Source organism: Equus quagga, chromosome 14, assembly GCF_021613505.1.
Source record: "Equus quagga isolate Etosha38 chromosome 14, UCLA_HA_Equagga_1.0, whole genome shotgun sequence".
Lineage (NCBI taxonomy): Eukaryota > Metazoa > Chordata > Mammalia > Perissodactyla > Equidae > Equus > Equus quagga.
In genome coordinates, this window is record NC_060280.1 from 68,359,133 (window position 1) to 68,374,274 (window position 15,142).

Below are 15,142 nucleotides of genomic sequence, written 5' to 3' on the forward strand. Positions count from 1 at the left end.
TGAATGTGGGCTGTTGAGTTTTCCCTTGACTTGGTAGGAGACAGGGGGTCACTGATTATTGTTGTTCATTCGTTGAGTGAATATTTATGAGTCATTGCTGTGTGCTGGGCACTGTTCTAGGTGCTCAGAAAGAGAGAGAGCTGAGGAAGGGGCGATGGGGGTGCTGAGAGCACAGGCGGTCTGAACACCAGGTGGTCAGGGCCTCACCGAGAAGGGGGAATTTGAGCAGGGACCTGATGGGAGCAAGGTGAGAGCCAGGTGGCCCTTGGGGAAGGAACGTTCCTGGCAAAGGGAACAGCCAGAGCAAAGGATGGACAGAGCAGTTCCAGCTCCCAGGGTTGTAGACACTTCCCATCTCGGCTCCAACCCGTGCTATCTGAACCAACGTGAAAATGTCGGAAAGACTAGAAGGTGGTGGTGTCATCACCCCAGCTGAGACGTGGAGAGCCTGGCTGAGCTGGGGCCATAGTCAGCTGCAGTCCCAGCCCAGAGATGGTGGGCAGCACACAGCACGATTGCTGGGACCTCCCTCCCGCTGTCCTCTCTACCTCTGACATACACCTTCTTGAGTCCGTCCCCTGCCAGCCATCCCCGAAGCCCATGTGCTGACTTAGGCCCGTCTGCCTCTTTCACCTGAGCTCTAGCACTGCCTCCTCACAGGCTGCCTCCTCACCGGCTCAGTCTATCCCCCGCCTCCTGTCAGGGTGCTCGTTCTAAAATCAGAATTGCCCTGATATTTCCTTCCTTACAGTCCTTCGATGCTGCCCAGGACCCACCGCCCCTGAGCCTGGAATATATACCTTTCATAATTAGACCCAGCCTGCCATCCCTGCCTCCTCTCCATGCAACTTGGGGTCTGGCGGTACCGGACTGCCCAGCACCTCACTGTACCGTGCTGTTCCCTGCCTCTGTATGTGCTGTTCCCTCTGCCCAGAATACCCTTTCCCCTAATTCCTATTTCCAACTGAAAATGCCTACGCACCTTTCAAAGCTCTGCTCATATGTCACCTCTTCCATGCAGACGTCTCTTATCTGACTCCTGGCCTCCCCCGTCTCTAGCATTTTATACCCACCTCTGTTGTGGCATTTCTCCTGTTAGAGGCTGTTGTTTATAGCTCCACCTCCCCTACTAGAATGAGAGCTCCTCAGAGACTGGGTGCCTGACACAAACTAAGAGCTCGAAGTTAGAATTTGAATGAAGGAATTCTTTCCTCCTGGGTGGGGGATGTCCCTTAAAAGCCCACAGGAGTTTGGGAGGAAGATGGGAATGTTGCTGAGTTCCTCTCAGGGTCTGGAATTGGACAGTGCTCAGAGCTTTGGCACAGTCCCACGGCGACATTGACAGAAAAGTCAACGTGTGTGTGTGTGTGTACGCATGCACACATGCACCCATGGTTGTTCGCAAATGCACATGTATGTTCATGAGGGATGGGGGCAGGACATTTTTGTGTCAGGTGACATTAGGTAACTTAGTAAGTACAATTCAAACAACAATGCTTTTTTGTGCATGTGTGTCTAAGATGGCCAAAACAAGTCAATAACTCCTCCCAGGAATGATTATCTTAATTCAGTCCCTGGTGACCATTTGTGGGTTAGCCTTTGCAAATGGTAATCCTGAATGATTTATCCCTTAAAACTCAGCACTGATCCCTGTCGTCTCCCGCTCGTGTCAGGGTACACTTGGGACACGTGGATGATTATTGGTTAACACCAACAAGTACGCAGAATTAGCCGCAGCTCCCCCTCTCTGGAACACACACTCCACGTCAGACCCCGTGCGAAATGTTTTCCCTGCATGGCCGCCTTCCATCTCCCAACACTCCGGCCCGGATGGGGGTTCCTGCTCCAGGCCAGCGCTCGGCCCCGCATCTTCCAAAGAAAGAGCAGCGAGCCCCAACCTCTCTGACATTTGGGCTTTCACACACGTCTCCTCCCACCAAGATTGCCCTTTGTATGTTTATTTTGAATATGTCAGTGGCGCAAGTTAACTTGAGAGTAGAGAGTGTTTGGGGAGAATTCTGTGACACTCCTTGAGATAATTAAAGATACCCTGGGACGTTGCCAACCTAGAGAGGGAACCCCAGCCAAGCCCCGTCCATGAGGCCATTTCAACACTTTTCACTCACACAGGTAACAAGTGCTTAATGCTGGAGCCAGGTGGGGGCACCAAAGAGGGGAGGAGTCAGTCTGCTTACATTCCACCTGGGAGCGGGCACAACTAGGAAGACGGAGGATGGTTGTGTGGAGCCCTGGCCGGGAGTGCAGTAGGAGTTCTGAGAAGGGGGTTGGTGTAGGAGGAGGTGATGGGACCCCAAGGACAGGGATGAGTTAGGTTAGGCAGAAGAAGGGAGGGAGGGCTGTTGGGGCAGAGAGAAGCCCCTGAGCTGCGGACAGCATGCCTGGAAGGCAGGGAGACTGGCCCCATGTCATTGACGGGACAGTGGATTTGATCGTGAATCAGAACCTTCAACTCGCAGCTTCCTCTCGCTGCCGCACAACCTTCTACCTTCCCTGCTCCCACTTCATCACACCCACAAAACTGGCCTCGTGACCTCTGGTCTCTCAGCTCTCCATCTCCCCAACCCAGAAGCGCCTTCCAGCTTGAGCACAGCTAATCAGCATTTCAGCACTTCTCTCTCTGAGCTTCTAGAATGGTCTCTGTCCTGATGCTCAGCCATCTCACCTCATGCCTGTCCCCAAGTCCAACTGTCCTTGGAATCCCTGCTCCCGGCTACCAATCTGCATTCAGCCCCCTGGCTTCAGCTGGGTCTTAGCAGTCCCTGTGCTCATCTCTTGTTCACACCCTATCATATGCCCTGAGCAGTTCTGCCAGACCTTTCCACACACCAAGACTTCACTCTCACCTGCCCCCAACACAACTCTGGGGGTGACACGGGTTCCCTCACTTCTGACCTCCTCACCTCCTCTCTGTATCCACATCCATGCTCTCTCCCTTACCTCCAGCCCACTGCCCAGCCTCACACTCACCCTGACTCTGTCTCCTTCCACCACATCCTGGGACCTTGTTCCACCTACTAGCACTTCTCTGTCTTCCTTCTCTCATTTGTCCTTTTAGAGGGATTCCTCCCTTTCTACCTCCAAATATACTCTGGTTCTTCCCATCCTAAGACACCATCATCACCACCTTACCTACACCTTTGTACCCTTCCAGCTCCCTGCAATTTAGGGAATCATGAATCCTGGGCTTAGTGGACACTTGAAGATCCTGCAGCCCAGTTCTTTGCAGATGGGAAACTGAAGCTCGGAGAGAGACGTGACTCAGAGAAGTTGGGTGAAGGGGAGATCTGCCCGCCTTCCTTTATCTCCTGACTTCTCAAGATGCTGCTCCACTCTCACTTGTGTACCTCTCCTTCACCTTCACCCCCCAATCCTGCCGAGTTCTGCCATCCCCACTGAATCTGCCTTCAAGAGGCCAGCAGTGACGCCTGACCCCGGTGTCCTCTCACAGCCCTGCTTCATCTCTGTGTGTTCCAGAGTGTCTGCATTCTCCTTTTTGGAACTCCTTCCTCCTGGACTTTCTTGACCATAGTTCCCTGATTTTCAGCTTTTCTGGCTGCTTCTGGTTTGTCTTCTATGGCCATTCTTCATTTTCCCATCCTCTAAGATCAGGGTCTTATTCTTCTTCTGTCTTTTCTCAAGGACAAAGGCCTCTTCTTATCCCTCTCTGTCCTTCCTCCATTCTTCTCCCTCGATGGCTTCACAGGTCCTGCAGCTTCAGCCATCACCTCTCTACAGAGGCCTCCCAATCCCTGCCTCAGTCCTGTCCTCACTCCACATTTTAAGCATTCAGTTGGGCGTTTCCTTCTGGAGAGCCTACCAGCACCTCAGATTCAACATGTTCCAAATCCTCTTCCACTCCAAACCATCCCTGGCAGCGATGACCCCATCCTCGGTCATCCACCCGGGCTCCAAGGATCTGAGGACCCCTACCCTCTGCACCCCACACCCAACCTGTCATCAAGCCTAACCCTCTCTGTGTCTCTTCCAGGTCTCTCCCGTCCAACCTAAGTCAAGTCATGGCTCAGGACTCAGTGTCCAATATCAGGAGATGGTCTGTCCTCACCCCCAGATGTTCTCTCTCTTATTATTTAATATTCTTTAATCATATCCCTAAGTCTTTAAAACCCTCAGTGCTTCCCTCCTATATATGTGTGATGTCCATTCACCTTGTCCTGGCAGCCAAGGCCCATGTTGATCCTAATTCGTCTTTCTAAATTTATGCTCCCACTTCACCCCTCCACACAACCCATGTTCCAACAACATGGAGGATCTATTGTCCCCTGAATAGGCCATGCTCCTTCTCACTTGGGATATGCCCTTGACCATGCCTTTCCCCTGCCCATGATGCCCTCCATTCACACCACTTCCATCTGTCAGTGTTCTGTCATCCCCAGAGCCCAGTTTAGATCCCAGCTCTTCCATGGAAACTTCTCTGGACATTTCACAGGAGAGACCCATCCCTCTCCCCGGCACTCTCATGGCTGGACATGCTCTGCCCTGGGGTGCAGCTGTTCAGTACCTATTCTTCCCCAGCCTGCTCTCTTGTCAGCATCCTTGTATCTCATAATGCCCAGTGATAGGCCTGTGTAGAATAAACAAAAAGAAGAAAAAACATGGAAGGGATGAAATAGAGGTGGAGTCAGATGATGACCTTAAATAAGGTAGAGCGGCTTCAGCTTGACCCTCTCACAGTGGGACCATTGTGTATTCCTGGCATGAGAAGTGCCTTGAAGTCGGAGAGGGAAGCTAATTGCCACCTCCGAAGTAGCCCATCACCCAAGCCACTTCCCTCCTTCTCCCCCGTCTTCTCCCCAACCTCCTGCGTCCCCAGCCCCACCATCCCATGTGGCTGAGACACCAGGGCTAAGGTGAGAATGACAGCTGCCCAGTTTTGCTGCAGGAAAACCCGTATTTAATGCTGAAGGGGAACCACCAGGAGATGGAAGGCAATGACCGCTACGAGGGCTTCTGTGTGGACATGCTCAAGGAGCTGGCGGAGATCCTGCGGTTCAACTACAAGATCCGCCTGGTCGGGGATGGTGTGTACGGTGTTCCTGAGGCCAATGGCACCTGGACAGGAATGGTCGGGGAGCTGATCGCTAGGGTAAGGAAAGAACAGGTGATTTGGATGGAGGTGGGCTGGGGAGGGAGACGAAAGAGCATAAGGTTGTGCTGTATGCTCATGACCCTTCCATTTATTCAGTCAGTCAATCATTCATGCATTTGTCATTTATTTGTCCACTCATTGCACAAATATTTACTGAGCTGGCACTGAGCTAGGCACTGGTGATATGCATTGGTGAGTAAGACCACCAAGATTCCTGGCCCGTGGCTCTCCCAGGACTGCACCTGTAACAGGTAATGGAGGTTTTGGCCAATTAGCCCGGATTAGCAAGTTTGGGTCCCATGCTTGGATAATCCGAGTGCTCTTCTTTTGTTCTGATTATTTTCTTGCTCATGAGCACGCCCTGGCAGAGCTTAGACACGTCCTGGGAGAGTGGAACACACCCACGTCACTTGACATCTGAGAGGTGCTGTCAAGAGAGACATGGTTAAATAAGAGGGGAAAAGGAATTGACTGTCAGAGGAGTTGGTCACAGTTACGGTTATTTTGTTCCTTCTTGTATTCTTTTCTGCTATGGTTAATGTGCTTTTATAGACCCAGGGCCAAGGTGCACCTGGACAGGCTGTAGGTTTTCAGGGTGAGTGTGGAGACTTGATTAAAATGCAGGTGAACATCATAGAAAGTCATCTGTTAGGTCAGAACAAGAATGGAGAAAGTCCTTCCAGGGGGAAATCTCATGTTTTCTTGGTATACACTATTTCCATCTGTGAAAATTAATTAAGTCATTACTAATTCCCTGTCCGTATTTCCATAACCGAGTTTTTATGGTCAGGATAGGTGATGGGTACCCAGTGCAGAGAGCACAGACCTGGCTCCTTAGTGTGACCTTGAACCAGCCTCTTTGCCTCTCTGTGCTTTCCAAGTGCAGAAAGAGCCCCTGCAGCATCCAGCAAGTGCCAGAGGGCAAGGTGCTTTACCTCCGCTCTCTCTCACGCCCTAGAAACGTGCCTTTAGCTCGGTGTTACCCCACTTTACAAATGAGCCAGCAGAGAGCTTGAATGACTCTGAGACAGGGCTGGGATTTGAACCCTGATCTGTCTCTCTCCAGAGCCCACATTCCTCCCGCGGCAGCGCACTATCTCAGCTGGACTTTGATGTCACCACGAAAGGTGCACGTAGATCCAGGCTCTTCTGTCTCTCCTTCCTTTACGTCCTCCCTCCCTCCACACCTCCCTCCCTGCCACCCTTGCTTCCTTTTTTTCTTTCCTTCCTTCTTTTCTCCCTTCTCTTTATCTACCGAGTTAATATGATTTTAACCCTTTATCTGTACCAAATTTGGGAGATAAGATGAATTTTTGAAGTCCTAGTCTTCAAGGACAAAAATCTTAGTTGGGGTATTAAATAAGCGGTCCTTGACAATGCATTATGAAAAGTTCTGTAGAGACAAGAGCGTGGAAGAGGTATTTAAGAGCTGAGGAGGGAAGGTGCGTAGGAGTTTGCCTGGCAGTATAGACAGCATTTGCAATGACCCAGCACTGGGGGACACAACAAGACTTGTTCAGGGAACCGGGTCCAGTGTATTGGAGTGCAGAGTGAGTTGGTTCAGAAGGGAGGCCTTGCTCACAGGGAGAGGCTTGCAAACAGGGGGCTGACCGATCAGCAGGAGGCCGCAGAAGCCTAGGGAGCCCTGGAAGCCTCTCACAGGGGCGGGGTGGGGGCTGGAGACCTCTGCAGGGAGCCATCTGCCGTCTTTGAGACTCAAGCCCACCCTGCTGCTGATACTCATGCTTCAGCGGAAAAGGATGTGCCGCTTTTCTCTGCAGTCCCAGGCTCCCTCCTGAAACAGTCTTCTTGTTTGGATTCCACTGTGGAGGAATCCAGAAAGCTGAAATGCCAGGCCTCTTCCTTCCCCTCTTAGCGATGTACTCGGTAACCTTGAGTCCCCTTGGGCTGCCTGGTGATGGGTGGGGTGACTTCAGGGATGTCAGAGTCAGTGCACAGCCATCCCCTTATCAGCCCCCTAATGAGCTGTGACACGGACTGGCAGGAGAGGAAAGGAGTCTGGGACTCAAGGACATGCAGCTACATACTGAATGCCTTGAGCAATCAGACAGGGATCTCAACATTCACCCCCAGATCGGCTTTTAAGCTACAATGCTTCTGCTTTAGTCTCATCAAGACTTGGCTACATAGTATTAATTAATTAATTACTTAACCCATTCATTCAATAAATATTTATTGAACACCTTCCACTATTCTAGACATTGGAGATACAATGGGAGACAAAATAAACATGGACATTGCCCTCATGAATCTTACCAGTAAGAGACAGAGATTAATGAGTGATCACATTAATATATAGTTTCAAACTGTGATAAGTGCAAGGGAGGCGAAGCAGAAGGAGCTGTGAGAGAGCATCTAGAGGGGAGCGGGGTGCAGCCTTGAGTGTGAAGGGGTTAGGGGAGGGAAGGCTTCCCTTGGGAAATGAGGCACCAGCTGAAGTCTGAAGAATGAGAAGAACATTCCAGCTAGCAGGCTGTCTGAATGCCACTGGGGTTGATCCTGGGCAGGAGAGGGTGACACTGGGACCCCACCTTCTCCAGGTTCGATGCTTTGATATGTCTGACAAGCTGTTCACCTGGGATTGCAATAGTCCTAAAGCCTGGATCCGTTCTGTCTGACTCCTTCCCTGAGCTGCACAGGAACGTTTCAGAGGCTGTAACTGCAAAGCCTCAGGGCTGCTGTTGTCCCAACTAGAAGAGACCTCAGAGGTCGCCACGCCTAAATCTGTCACTTACACAGAGGAAGAAATGGAGAGTCAGAGAGACCTCCATAAGAAACCTGCCAAAGATCACACAGCTTCGAGCCAGCGTTTAAGCCGCGGTCTGTCTGCCTTCAGTGCTCATGTTCTGAAAGAGCACAATCTTGATGTTAGACAGACCTAAGCTAAAGTTTCAATTATCTACTTACTAGCTGGGTGTTCTTGGGCAAGTTATTTCCTCCTCTCTACCCCTTCCCCAAGGCTTCACTGTTCATCCGGAAAGGATTTTTTTTTTTTAAGGATTTGAAATAACACACATACACAGGGTGTTTAACACACAGGAAGTTTAAGAGTTGTCTTAGGCCGGGCTCCCTGGGAAACAGAGCCCCAGGCAAGGCTTCCATGCTAACTCAGGGAGGGTAATTCCAAGGCCCCAGAAGGGAGGGGAGAGCAGATAGAAGGGCCATGGCCTTACACCTATCACAGCTGGCTGTTCAGTCTTCAGAGAGGACCCCTGAAATACTGCCTCACCAACCAGCCCATAGCCGGAGGGAGGAAACCTATCTGCTGAGTCCCTCTCTCATTGGCTGAAGTTCACTCCACAGGGCGTCACCTCTCCCACACTTCTGTGTTGTGCACTAGGACCCTCTGGTCACCTTCAAAGAAGAAAAACCCCAAGGCAATGGTGCCAGCACTCTCAGTGCGAGTCACCTCAGGTGTGCTTGTCCAGCGGTGGGTGTGAGCCAGTGCCTGCCTGGTTACCACGAGGGCCCGCTTATTCTCGTATCTCAGCAGCCTAAGGAAGCCTCAGGGATGGAGGCTAGAGGAACGGAAGCAAGGAGTGAGGTGAGGTAACGTGCAGAGTCAGGAAGAGCAGACACGGTGGGCCACACCAGCCAAGATGGTGGGACGCCATGATGACACAGCTCCGGCCACCAAGGCAATGACAACCTGCCCAGCCTCCCTCCAGTGAAGAGCGAAAGTTCCCTCTGTGGATCACTAGAATGCAGTTGGTGCCCAGCCATCTGCCTGGAGGGTTATTGGTAACACTGAGTGGAAACCCTCATGGCTGAGCAAACCTAGGGGTGAGCATTAGCTGGTTTGTCCAAGGAGTGATTATGATTAGGCTCCTTTAGGTACACCAGGCTGTCTCTCAGTGCCCCTCTTCTTGTTCAAAGAGTATGTGTTCCCCAGTACAAAAAACAAAATTAAGCCAATCTTCTGTTAACAGCTAAGAGTGAAAACCATTGTTTGCATCACACTGGGGCAAGCCTGAGATTTCTTCCTGGGGCTCCAGAGGTCTGAGCTGGGGCCTCAACGTCACGGCTCAGGAGTTGTCCTGCAGGCACGTGCGGCTCTTTGAGGGCTGCTCACTCGTGCAGCACACGTAGCACTTAGGGGAAGAAAGGGAGTGTGTACAAGGATGAGGGGCCAGGGGTGTGCATGCACAGGACTGCCCACCAGCTTCCCCAGAACAACAGGCAAGGCAAGTGTGCAGAAACTGCAGCAGGAGAGACAAAGGCTTGATATAAAGGAGAATCTCCCTACCAAGCGACGGGGGGCTGACTAAGGAACCTCTTTCTTTGGAGTGTTTAAGAATGCAGTAGCTCCTGGATGTCTGGGTGACATGGAGTAGAGCAGAGAGGCATGGGTCATCTCCAGTGGGCGTTCTAGAGCCTCAGTCTCACCTGCTTACCCAAGTCTGTTGGCTTGCACGCAGCATATTGTTTGTAGAAAAGCATTCAAGCATGTTTTCTGTATATGTTTGAAATCGGGTATGTCTTTTGGTGTAAATCCCATTAAAAGTGGGAGTGTCATTAGAGTAAAAACAAGTGGATTCACATAAACTGGGCCAGGTGGGTGGCCTGGCAACCCCAGGGCTATTTCTGAGCCATGGAGGTAAGAAGGATGACTGGGAGCTCTTGGGTTTGGATGTTGTCCCTGTTGGGTCCTTCACAGCTGAGCCCACAGCAGGCGTGCACAACAGTGACGATGTGTCTTGGTGGAGGTATCTTCAGCAGAGAGGAGCAGAGCTCCTCCTGGAGTAGCTTGAAGGAAGGAGATGCCCCAGAAACAGTCTCAAGGGTCCTCCTATATCACCCCAATACATTTATTTAAAGTGAATTTTAATTGAAATTATTTAAAGTATTCAGATGCAAGGATGAATAAGATAGTCCCTGGGTCACTCTGATGGGGGACCAGTTGGGTAGAAGCAGAATGAGAAAGGCCGTGATGGGGAAGCACAGGGTACAGGGAGAGGCAGGAGGAAGGCCTCCTAACTCTGTTGTGACATCTACGAAAGACATCAACAAGAGGTGCTGCTTGACCTGAATCTTTAAGAATGAGGAGAAGTTGGCCAGATAGAGGAGGGACATGGAGAAAGAAGAACATGCCAGGAGGGAGGGAACATGATCCAGGGCATGAAGGGGCGTGGGTAGTTTCCATGTGGCGGGAAATGAGGCAAGGAAGTGGGCAGCGGTCGTTGATGAAGGGCCTGTATGGCCTTCTACAGTGTGGAACATGGATGGCTGGAGGGGCGGGATGAGACTGGAAGCAGGGGCACCAGGTAGAAGGCTCTTGTTGTGCAAGAGATGAGGAGAATCAAAAGACCTGGGAGTTAGAGGAAGCACACCTTCGAAGTCTATCTCTAAAGATAATTTTTCTTTTGTATAGGGGTATGTAATCTTTAAAAATATATATAAGTTTTTGAAAACAAAAGATTACTTGTAATTGCACCATTCAGGAATACCCAGGGTGACCGTTTCGGTGTCATACCTTCTGAATTTTTAATGAATATGTATTTTACACAAGTTCTCTTTGTAAAAATGGGATCACAGTATATGTAGTGTTTTGTAACCTGCTGAAAACTATTTAATAGATGAATCTTCAGGACTTGGGGACCAAATGGATGTGGACCATGAGAGAGAGGAAGAACGGTAGGATGACTCCCAGGTTTCTGACTTGGACATCTGAGTGGATGGTGATGCCAGTCATTGAGGTGGAAAATTCAGGAGCAAAACAGGTCTGGGAGGAAAGAGGAGGAGAAATTTAGCTTTGGAAATGCAGCTTTGAAATGCCTTTTGGACATCCAAGCAGAGATGTTCAGCAGAGAGTTGGCTGGAGTGGGCTGAGCAGGCTGAAGCTGTAGATGCCAGAGTGAATGGTGAACAGTAGGTGGCTACTGAAGCTGTGGGTAGGGAAGGAATCACCCAAGGAGAAAAACACACGTTCGTGAGGGAGGTAGAGGAGGAGAGCCTGTGAAGGCCGCTGAAAGAGAAAGGGTAAAGACATTTCACAGTTCTTGGAAGGAAGTACAGAAAGGCATTCATCAGATTTAGCAACGCGGAAGTCACTGGCAAGAATGGTTTCGGTGGGTGGCTGGACCAAGATCAGATTGCAGTGGTTGCATCCTTGTGGAAAACTCTTCCAAGAAGCTTAGCTTTTATGGGAAAACGAGATAAAGGGTTGCAGCTAGAGGGAGCTGTGGAGCTGAGAGGTTGGCTGTTGCCAAAAATGAAATAGCTTAGGGAGGCAGCTTCTCAGAGTCGAAAATGTGTCTCATGGAGAAATGCAGGGACATTCATGTGGCTGGAGCAACGTTGGGGTTGGGAGTGACAATCATGGGTAGGAAGAACAGAGGAGGGAAGATGAAATGTTCACGGAGGGGTCTTGGAGTCCTTGTAGGGACACTAGCACTTCTTCTTGCAGCAGATAACTGGGAACCCCTGCAGTTGGGAGTATCCTGGGTGCTATCGTGGTCACACTTCACCTCTGGGCAGTGATTTGAAACTGCTTTCATGGGCATTAGCTCTTTATCCTCCACAACAGTGCTGTGAAGTAGGTATTACTATCCCCATTTTATAGACAGGCAGCCTAAGGCTTAGAAGTACAAAATGATTCACCCAGTGCCCACAGCCAGTGAGTGACAGAGGTGGAGTTAATCTTAAGCACCCGAGTCCTAGTCCACGATAGCAATGGCCTCTTTCTACTGGAATTACTGCCTCGTCTCCCTCCAGCCACCATTGGTGTTAACTTCTGAGATGTCCTTCTATGCAGGGGATGTGGAAGGCACCCAGGACTCAGTATCCAGTTCTGATTCTGGCCATAAAGGGCCTGCACTTCATCTGTGCAGAGCGAGAGGGCTGGGCAGATGAACTCTGTGACCCCTTCCACTTTCGCCCAGTGTGTGTGAGGCATTTTCGTCGGGTAAGCCCTGAGCACTGGTATCCTGGAAGGGGAGAAACTGATTTCACATCCTCAGGGCCCAGCTTGGGAGAGAGGAAAGCACATTGAGAAAGAGATGGAGCCCCCCTCTAGCTTCACAGTTCAGAACAGAGTACCCTGTTGGCTTTCAATGCCCTGTTGGCAGAATGGCACATTTAGGTTCAAAGAGAAAAGGGCTTTGCAAGGCTTAGAGTCAAGGCTCATAAGCCTTGGACATCAATAGCTCTCACCAGTGACATTTTGATGAATTAAATGTAAATGAAGCTGAAATGCCTCATTCCATTTCCCCTCCTGGGCCCCTTTGAGAAAGGATTGCGGAGGGAGTTCGCCAGAGAGCTGGTGGCGTGGACTGTCCACGGCCTCAACCCACTGAGAAGGCTGTCCAGAGACATTTTGCTGAAGGAAAAAAATACAACAACAGGTCCCCTGGGATTCCTTTTCACCTTGAAGCCAGAGACTATTTTAACTGCAAATAGGTCATAGAATTCTGTTCTTTCAAATACAGATGCCCGTCCAGGGGCTAAAACTGAGCATTCAATTCTTCCCCATATGACAGCCACGCTCAAGGAGAGCTTTATTCCACCTTTGCCATTAAGGCTTGGTTTCTGCATTTGCTCAAACCAGGAAGAGATGGGCCTCAACGATCATTCAACGATTCATTCATTTATCAGAGTGCCCGCTCTCTGACAGCCTATGTGAGCAGTGTGAGGAGTGGCCGGTGAGGAGTTCAGGATCTACTCAAAGAGACAGACAGGTACACCAAGAATTACCATACAGTGTGATACAAGCTATATTAATATTAATAGTGATGATGATAATAGTGGCTGACGTTTATTGTTTCCTATGGGTCAGGCACTGTTCTGAGCACTTGACTGTATTAACTCATTTAATCCTCACAATAACCAAATGTTGCAGGTGAGGAAACGGAGTCGAAAAGCAAATAAGGAAGCTGTTCAAGGTCACGTGGGTAGTGAGTGGCAGGGGTAGGTCCAGTAGCAGTATGGATAAGGGATGGTATGGGTATGAACAGGGAAGGGCTCACCAGGGAAAGGGGCTACTGAGGGGAGAATTGAGGATGGAGAAGGATCATCTCTGTAGAAAAGGATATTCTAGGTGCAGTGAATGCCGAGGGGCATGCCCTGCAGTGGAGGCGAGTGCTTCCGTGTGGCTGGAGTCAGGCATGGGAGGGAGCCAAGGAGAGTAGGGCTATAGGCAGGGGGCAGTTGTGATGGAATTTATATGTTTGGATATTTAAACTATGTCCAGAGAGCTAATGGGGAGCTATTGAAGAGTGAGGCGGTTTGTTTTATTCAAAGAAGGGAGTGGCATAATTGGCTTTCGTTCTGGAAGGTTGCTCTGGCACGCAAGGGTGGAATGGATTGGAGGTGGGAAGACCAGATGCAGAGGTGCTCGTTAGACGGCTGTCCAGTGATCCAGGTGGATGGGGTGGGGCCTGAATTAAGGCAGTGGTGATGAGGATGCCCAGGAGAAATGGGGATTTCAGTATTTAATTCTAGGACCTACTGAGTAGGGTGAGCTTCCCTTTCATGTAGACTTTTAAGGGTTCAGGCAGTCTTACCTCTTGGGGGAAGAGGGATAGCTGTTTGACTCTGGGCAAGGTCCTTTCTGGGACAGCTTCTTGAGGGATGCGCGTCAAGTAGTGATCCCTGCTTACAACCCCGTGAGACCTGGGCAGGGAGGAAATTCACCTTGTCTGGTTCATTACTCGCAGACTGCTGTCCTTGAGAATAAAAGAGCCAGAGCCCTGGACTGCAGCTGGGGCAGCAGCCGCCTTTGCTCTCCCTCTCTCTTCAGTCCCTCCCTTTACAACACTCCGACTCATTTTGAGTTCTCAAAGCTTCTTTTCTGTCACTCGAGTCCTTCCACCCACCTGATAAAAAGCCAATAAAAGCAGTTTCAAGATTTCAGCCACTCTGCCTTTCTTCTGAGATGACTGTATCGGCTGCTGCCAATACAGCTGGGCTCTCCTGTCTCCCTCTGTGACTGCTTCCCTCCCTCCCCATTCAGGAATGAGGTCCCCGCTCCCCAGGAGACTGCAGCTGGGGCCCCCAGAGCCGCCTCCTGCCATCATTGTGAGGCCCAGATTCAGCAGGGCTCTGCTGTGGGCCTTCAGATTTTCTCCTTCCCCTCACTTCCCTTGGCTTTGTGGGGAATCAGAATGAGGCTCTCCTCTGCTCCAGATACTCGAGTTCATCTCTTCCTAGTTCAAAGCTGAATGCCTGGGAGGGGAAGGGAATAGGAGCAGGAGGGGGCTCAGAGTTCCTGACGAGGGCCGGACCCTGCGTAGGAGCTCTACACATGCAGTTTCATTTAGTCCTCACATGGCATGAGAGGCAGACGTTGTTACTCCAGCCCACAGATGAGAATGTGGAGCCTCAGAGAGCTCAGAAATTACCCCAAGCTGAGCCACACAGAGAGTGGCCAGAGCCCAGACTCAAACCCCAGCCAGACCCCAATCCCGTGCAGTTCTCGCTGCACCACAAGGGGCACGTGAGAACTGGTGGCTGCAACAGAGCGTGATTATGGTTGAGTCTTCCAGTCCTCTGTGTCTGCTTGCTGGAAGAACAGGGAGGAAAGACCCGACTGGTCCAGGAGAATGGCAGTAAGGGAGGTGGCCCACTTGAGAGGGACGCTTGGATGACACTTTTATCCTCAACCCCATTGTCTGGGAAGCAGGGGTTATTGTAAGTACTTCCTTTTTATAGACTAAGAACACACAGCCCAGAGAGGCTAATGCCTGGAAGTGCCAGGATTTGAAACCAGGTCCCTTCCCTTTAGGAGCTCTCCAGCTAGATGGGCAGACACAAGCAGAAATTATTTTAATGCAAGATTGTACAGGATAAGTGCTTACAGCATCGGAAATACAAACTACATCATAACTGAACAGAAGAGTAGGAGGCAGAAGTTGCTTCTGAACGGGGACCGCTGGGATGGATTCTTAATGGAATAAGACCAGCAGTTCCTTGAGGACAAGCACAATATCTTATTCATCTTGACCTCCTCATGCACCCAGCACAGTGCCTGGAACACAGAGTGTTAATAAATAGTTC

The 15,142-nt window shown here is 50.5% G+C and overlaps 1 protein-coding gene across 1 annotated transcript in view; it reads left to right on the forward strand.

The window, feature by feature from the left end:
* The window catches only part of GRIK4 (glutamate ionotropic receptor kainate type subunit 4), a 388,041-nt gene that overhangs the window by 310,348 nt on the left and 62,551 nt on the right, over nucleotides 1–15,142 (forward strand). Inside the window, exon 12 of the mRNA XM_046684804.1 lies at nucleotides 4,922–5,125. Within this exon, the coding sequence (XP_046540760.1) occupies nucleotides 4,922–5,125 (204 nt within the window). The remainder of the gene's footprint in view (nucleotides 1–4,921; nucleotides 5,126–15,142) is intronic.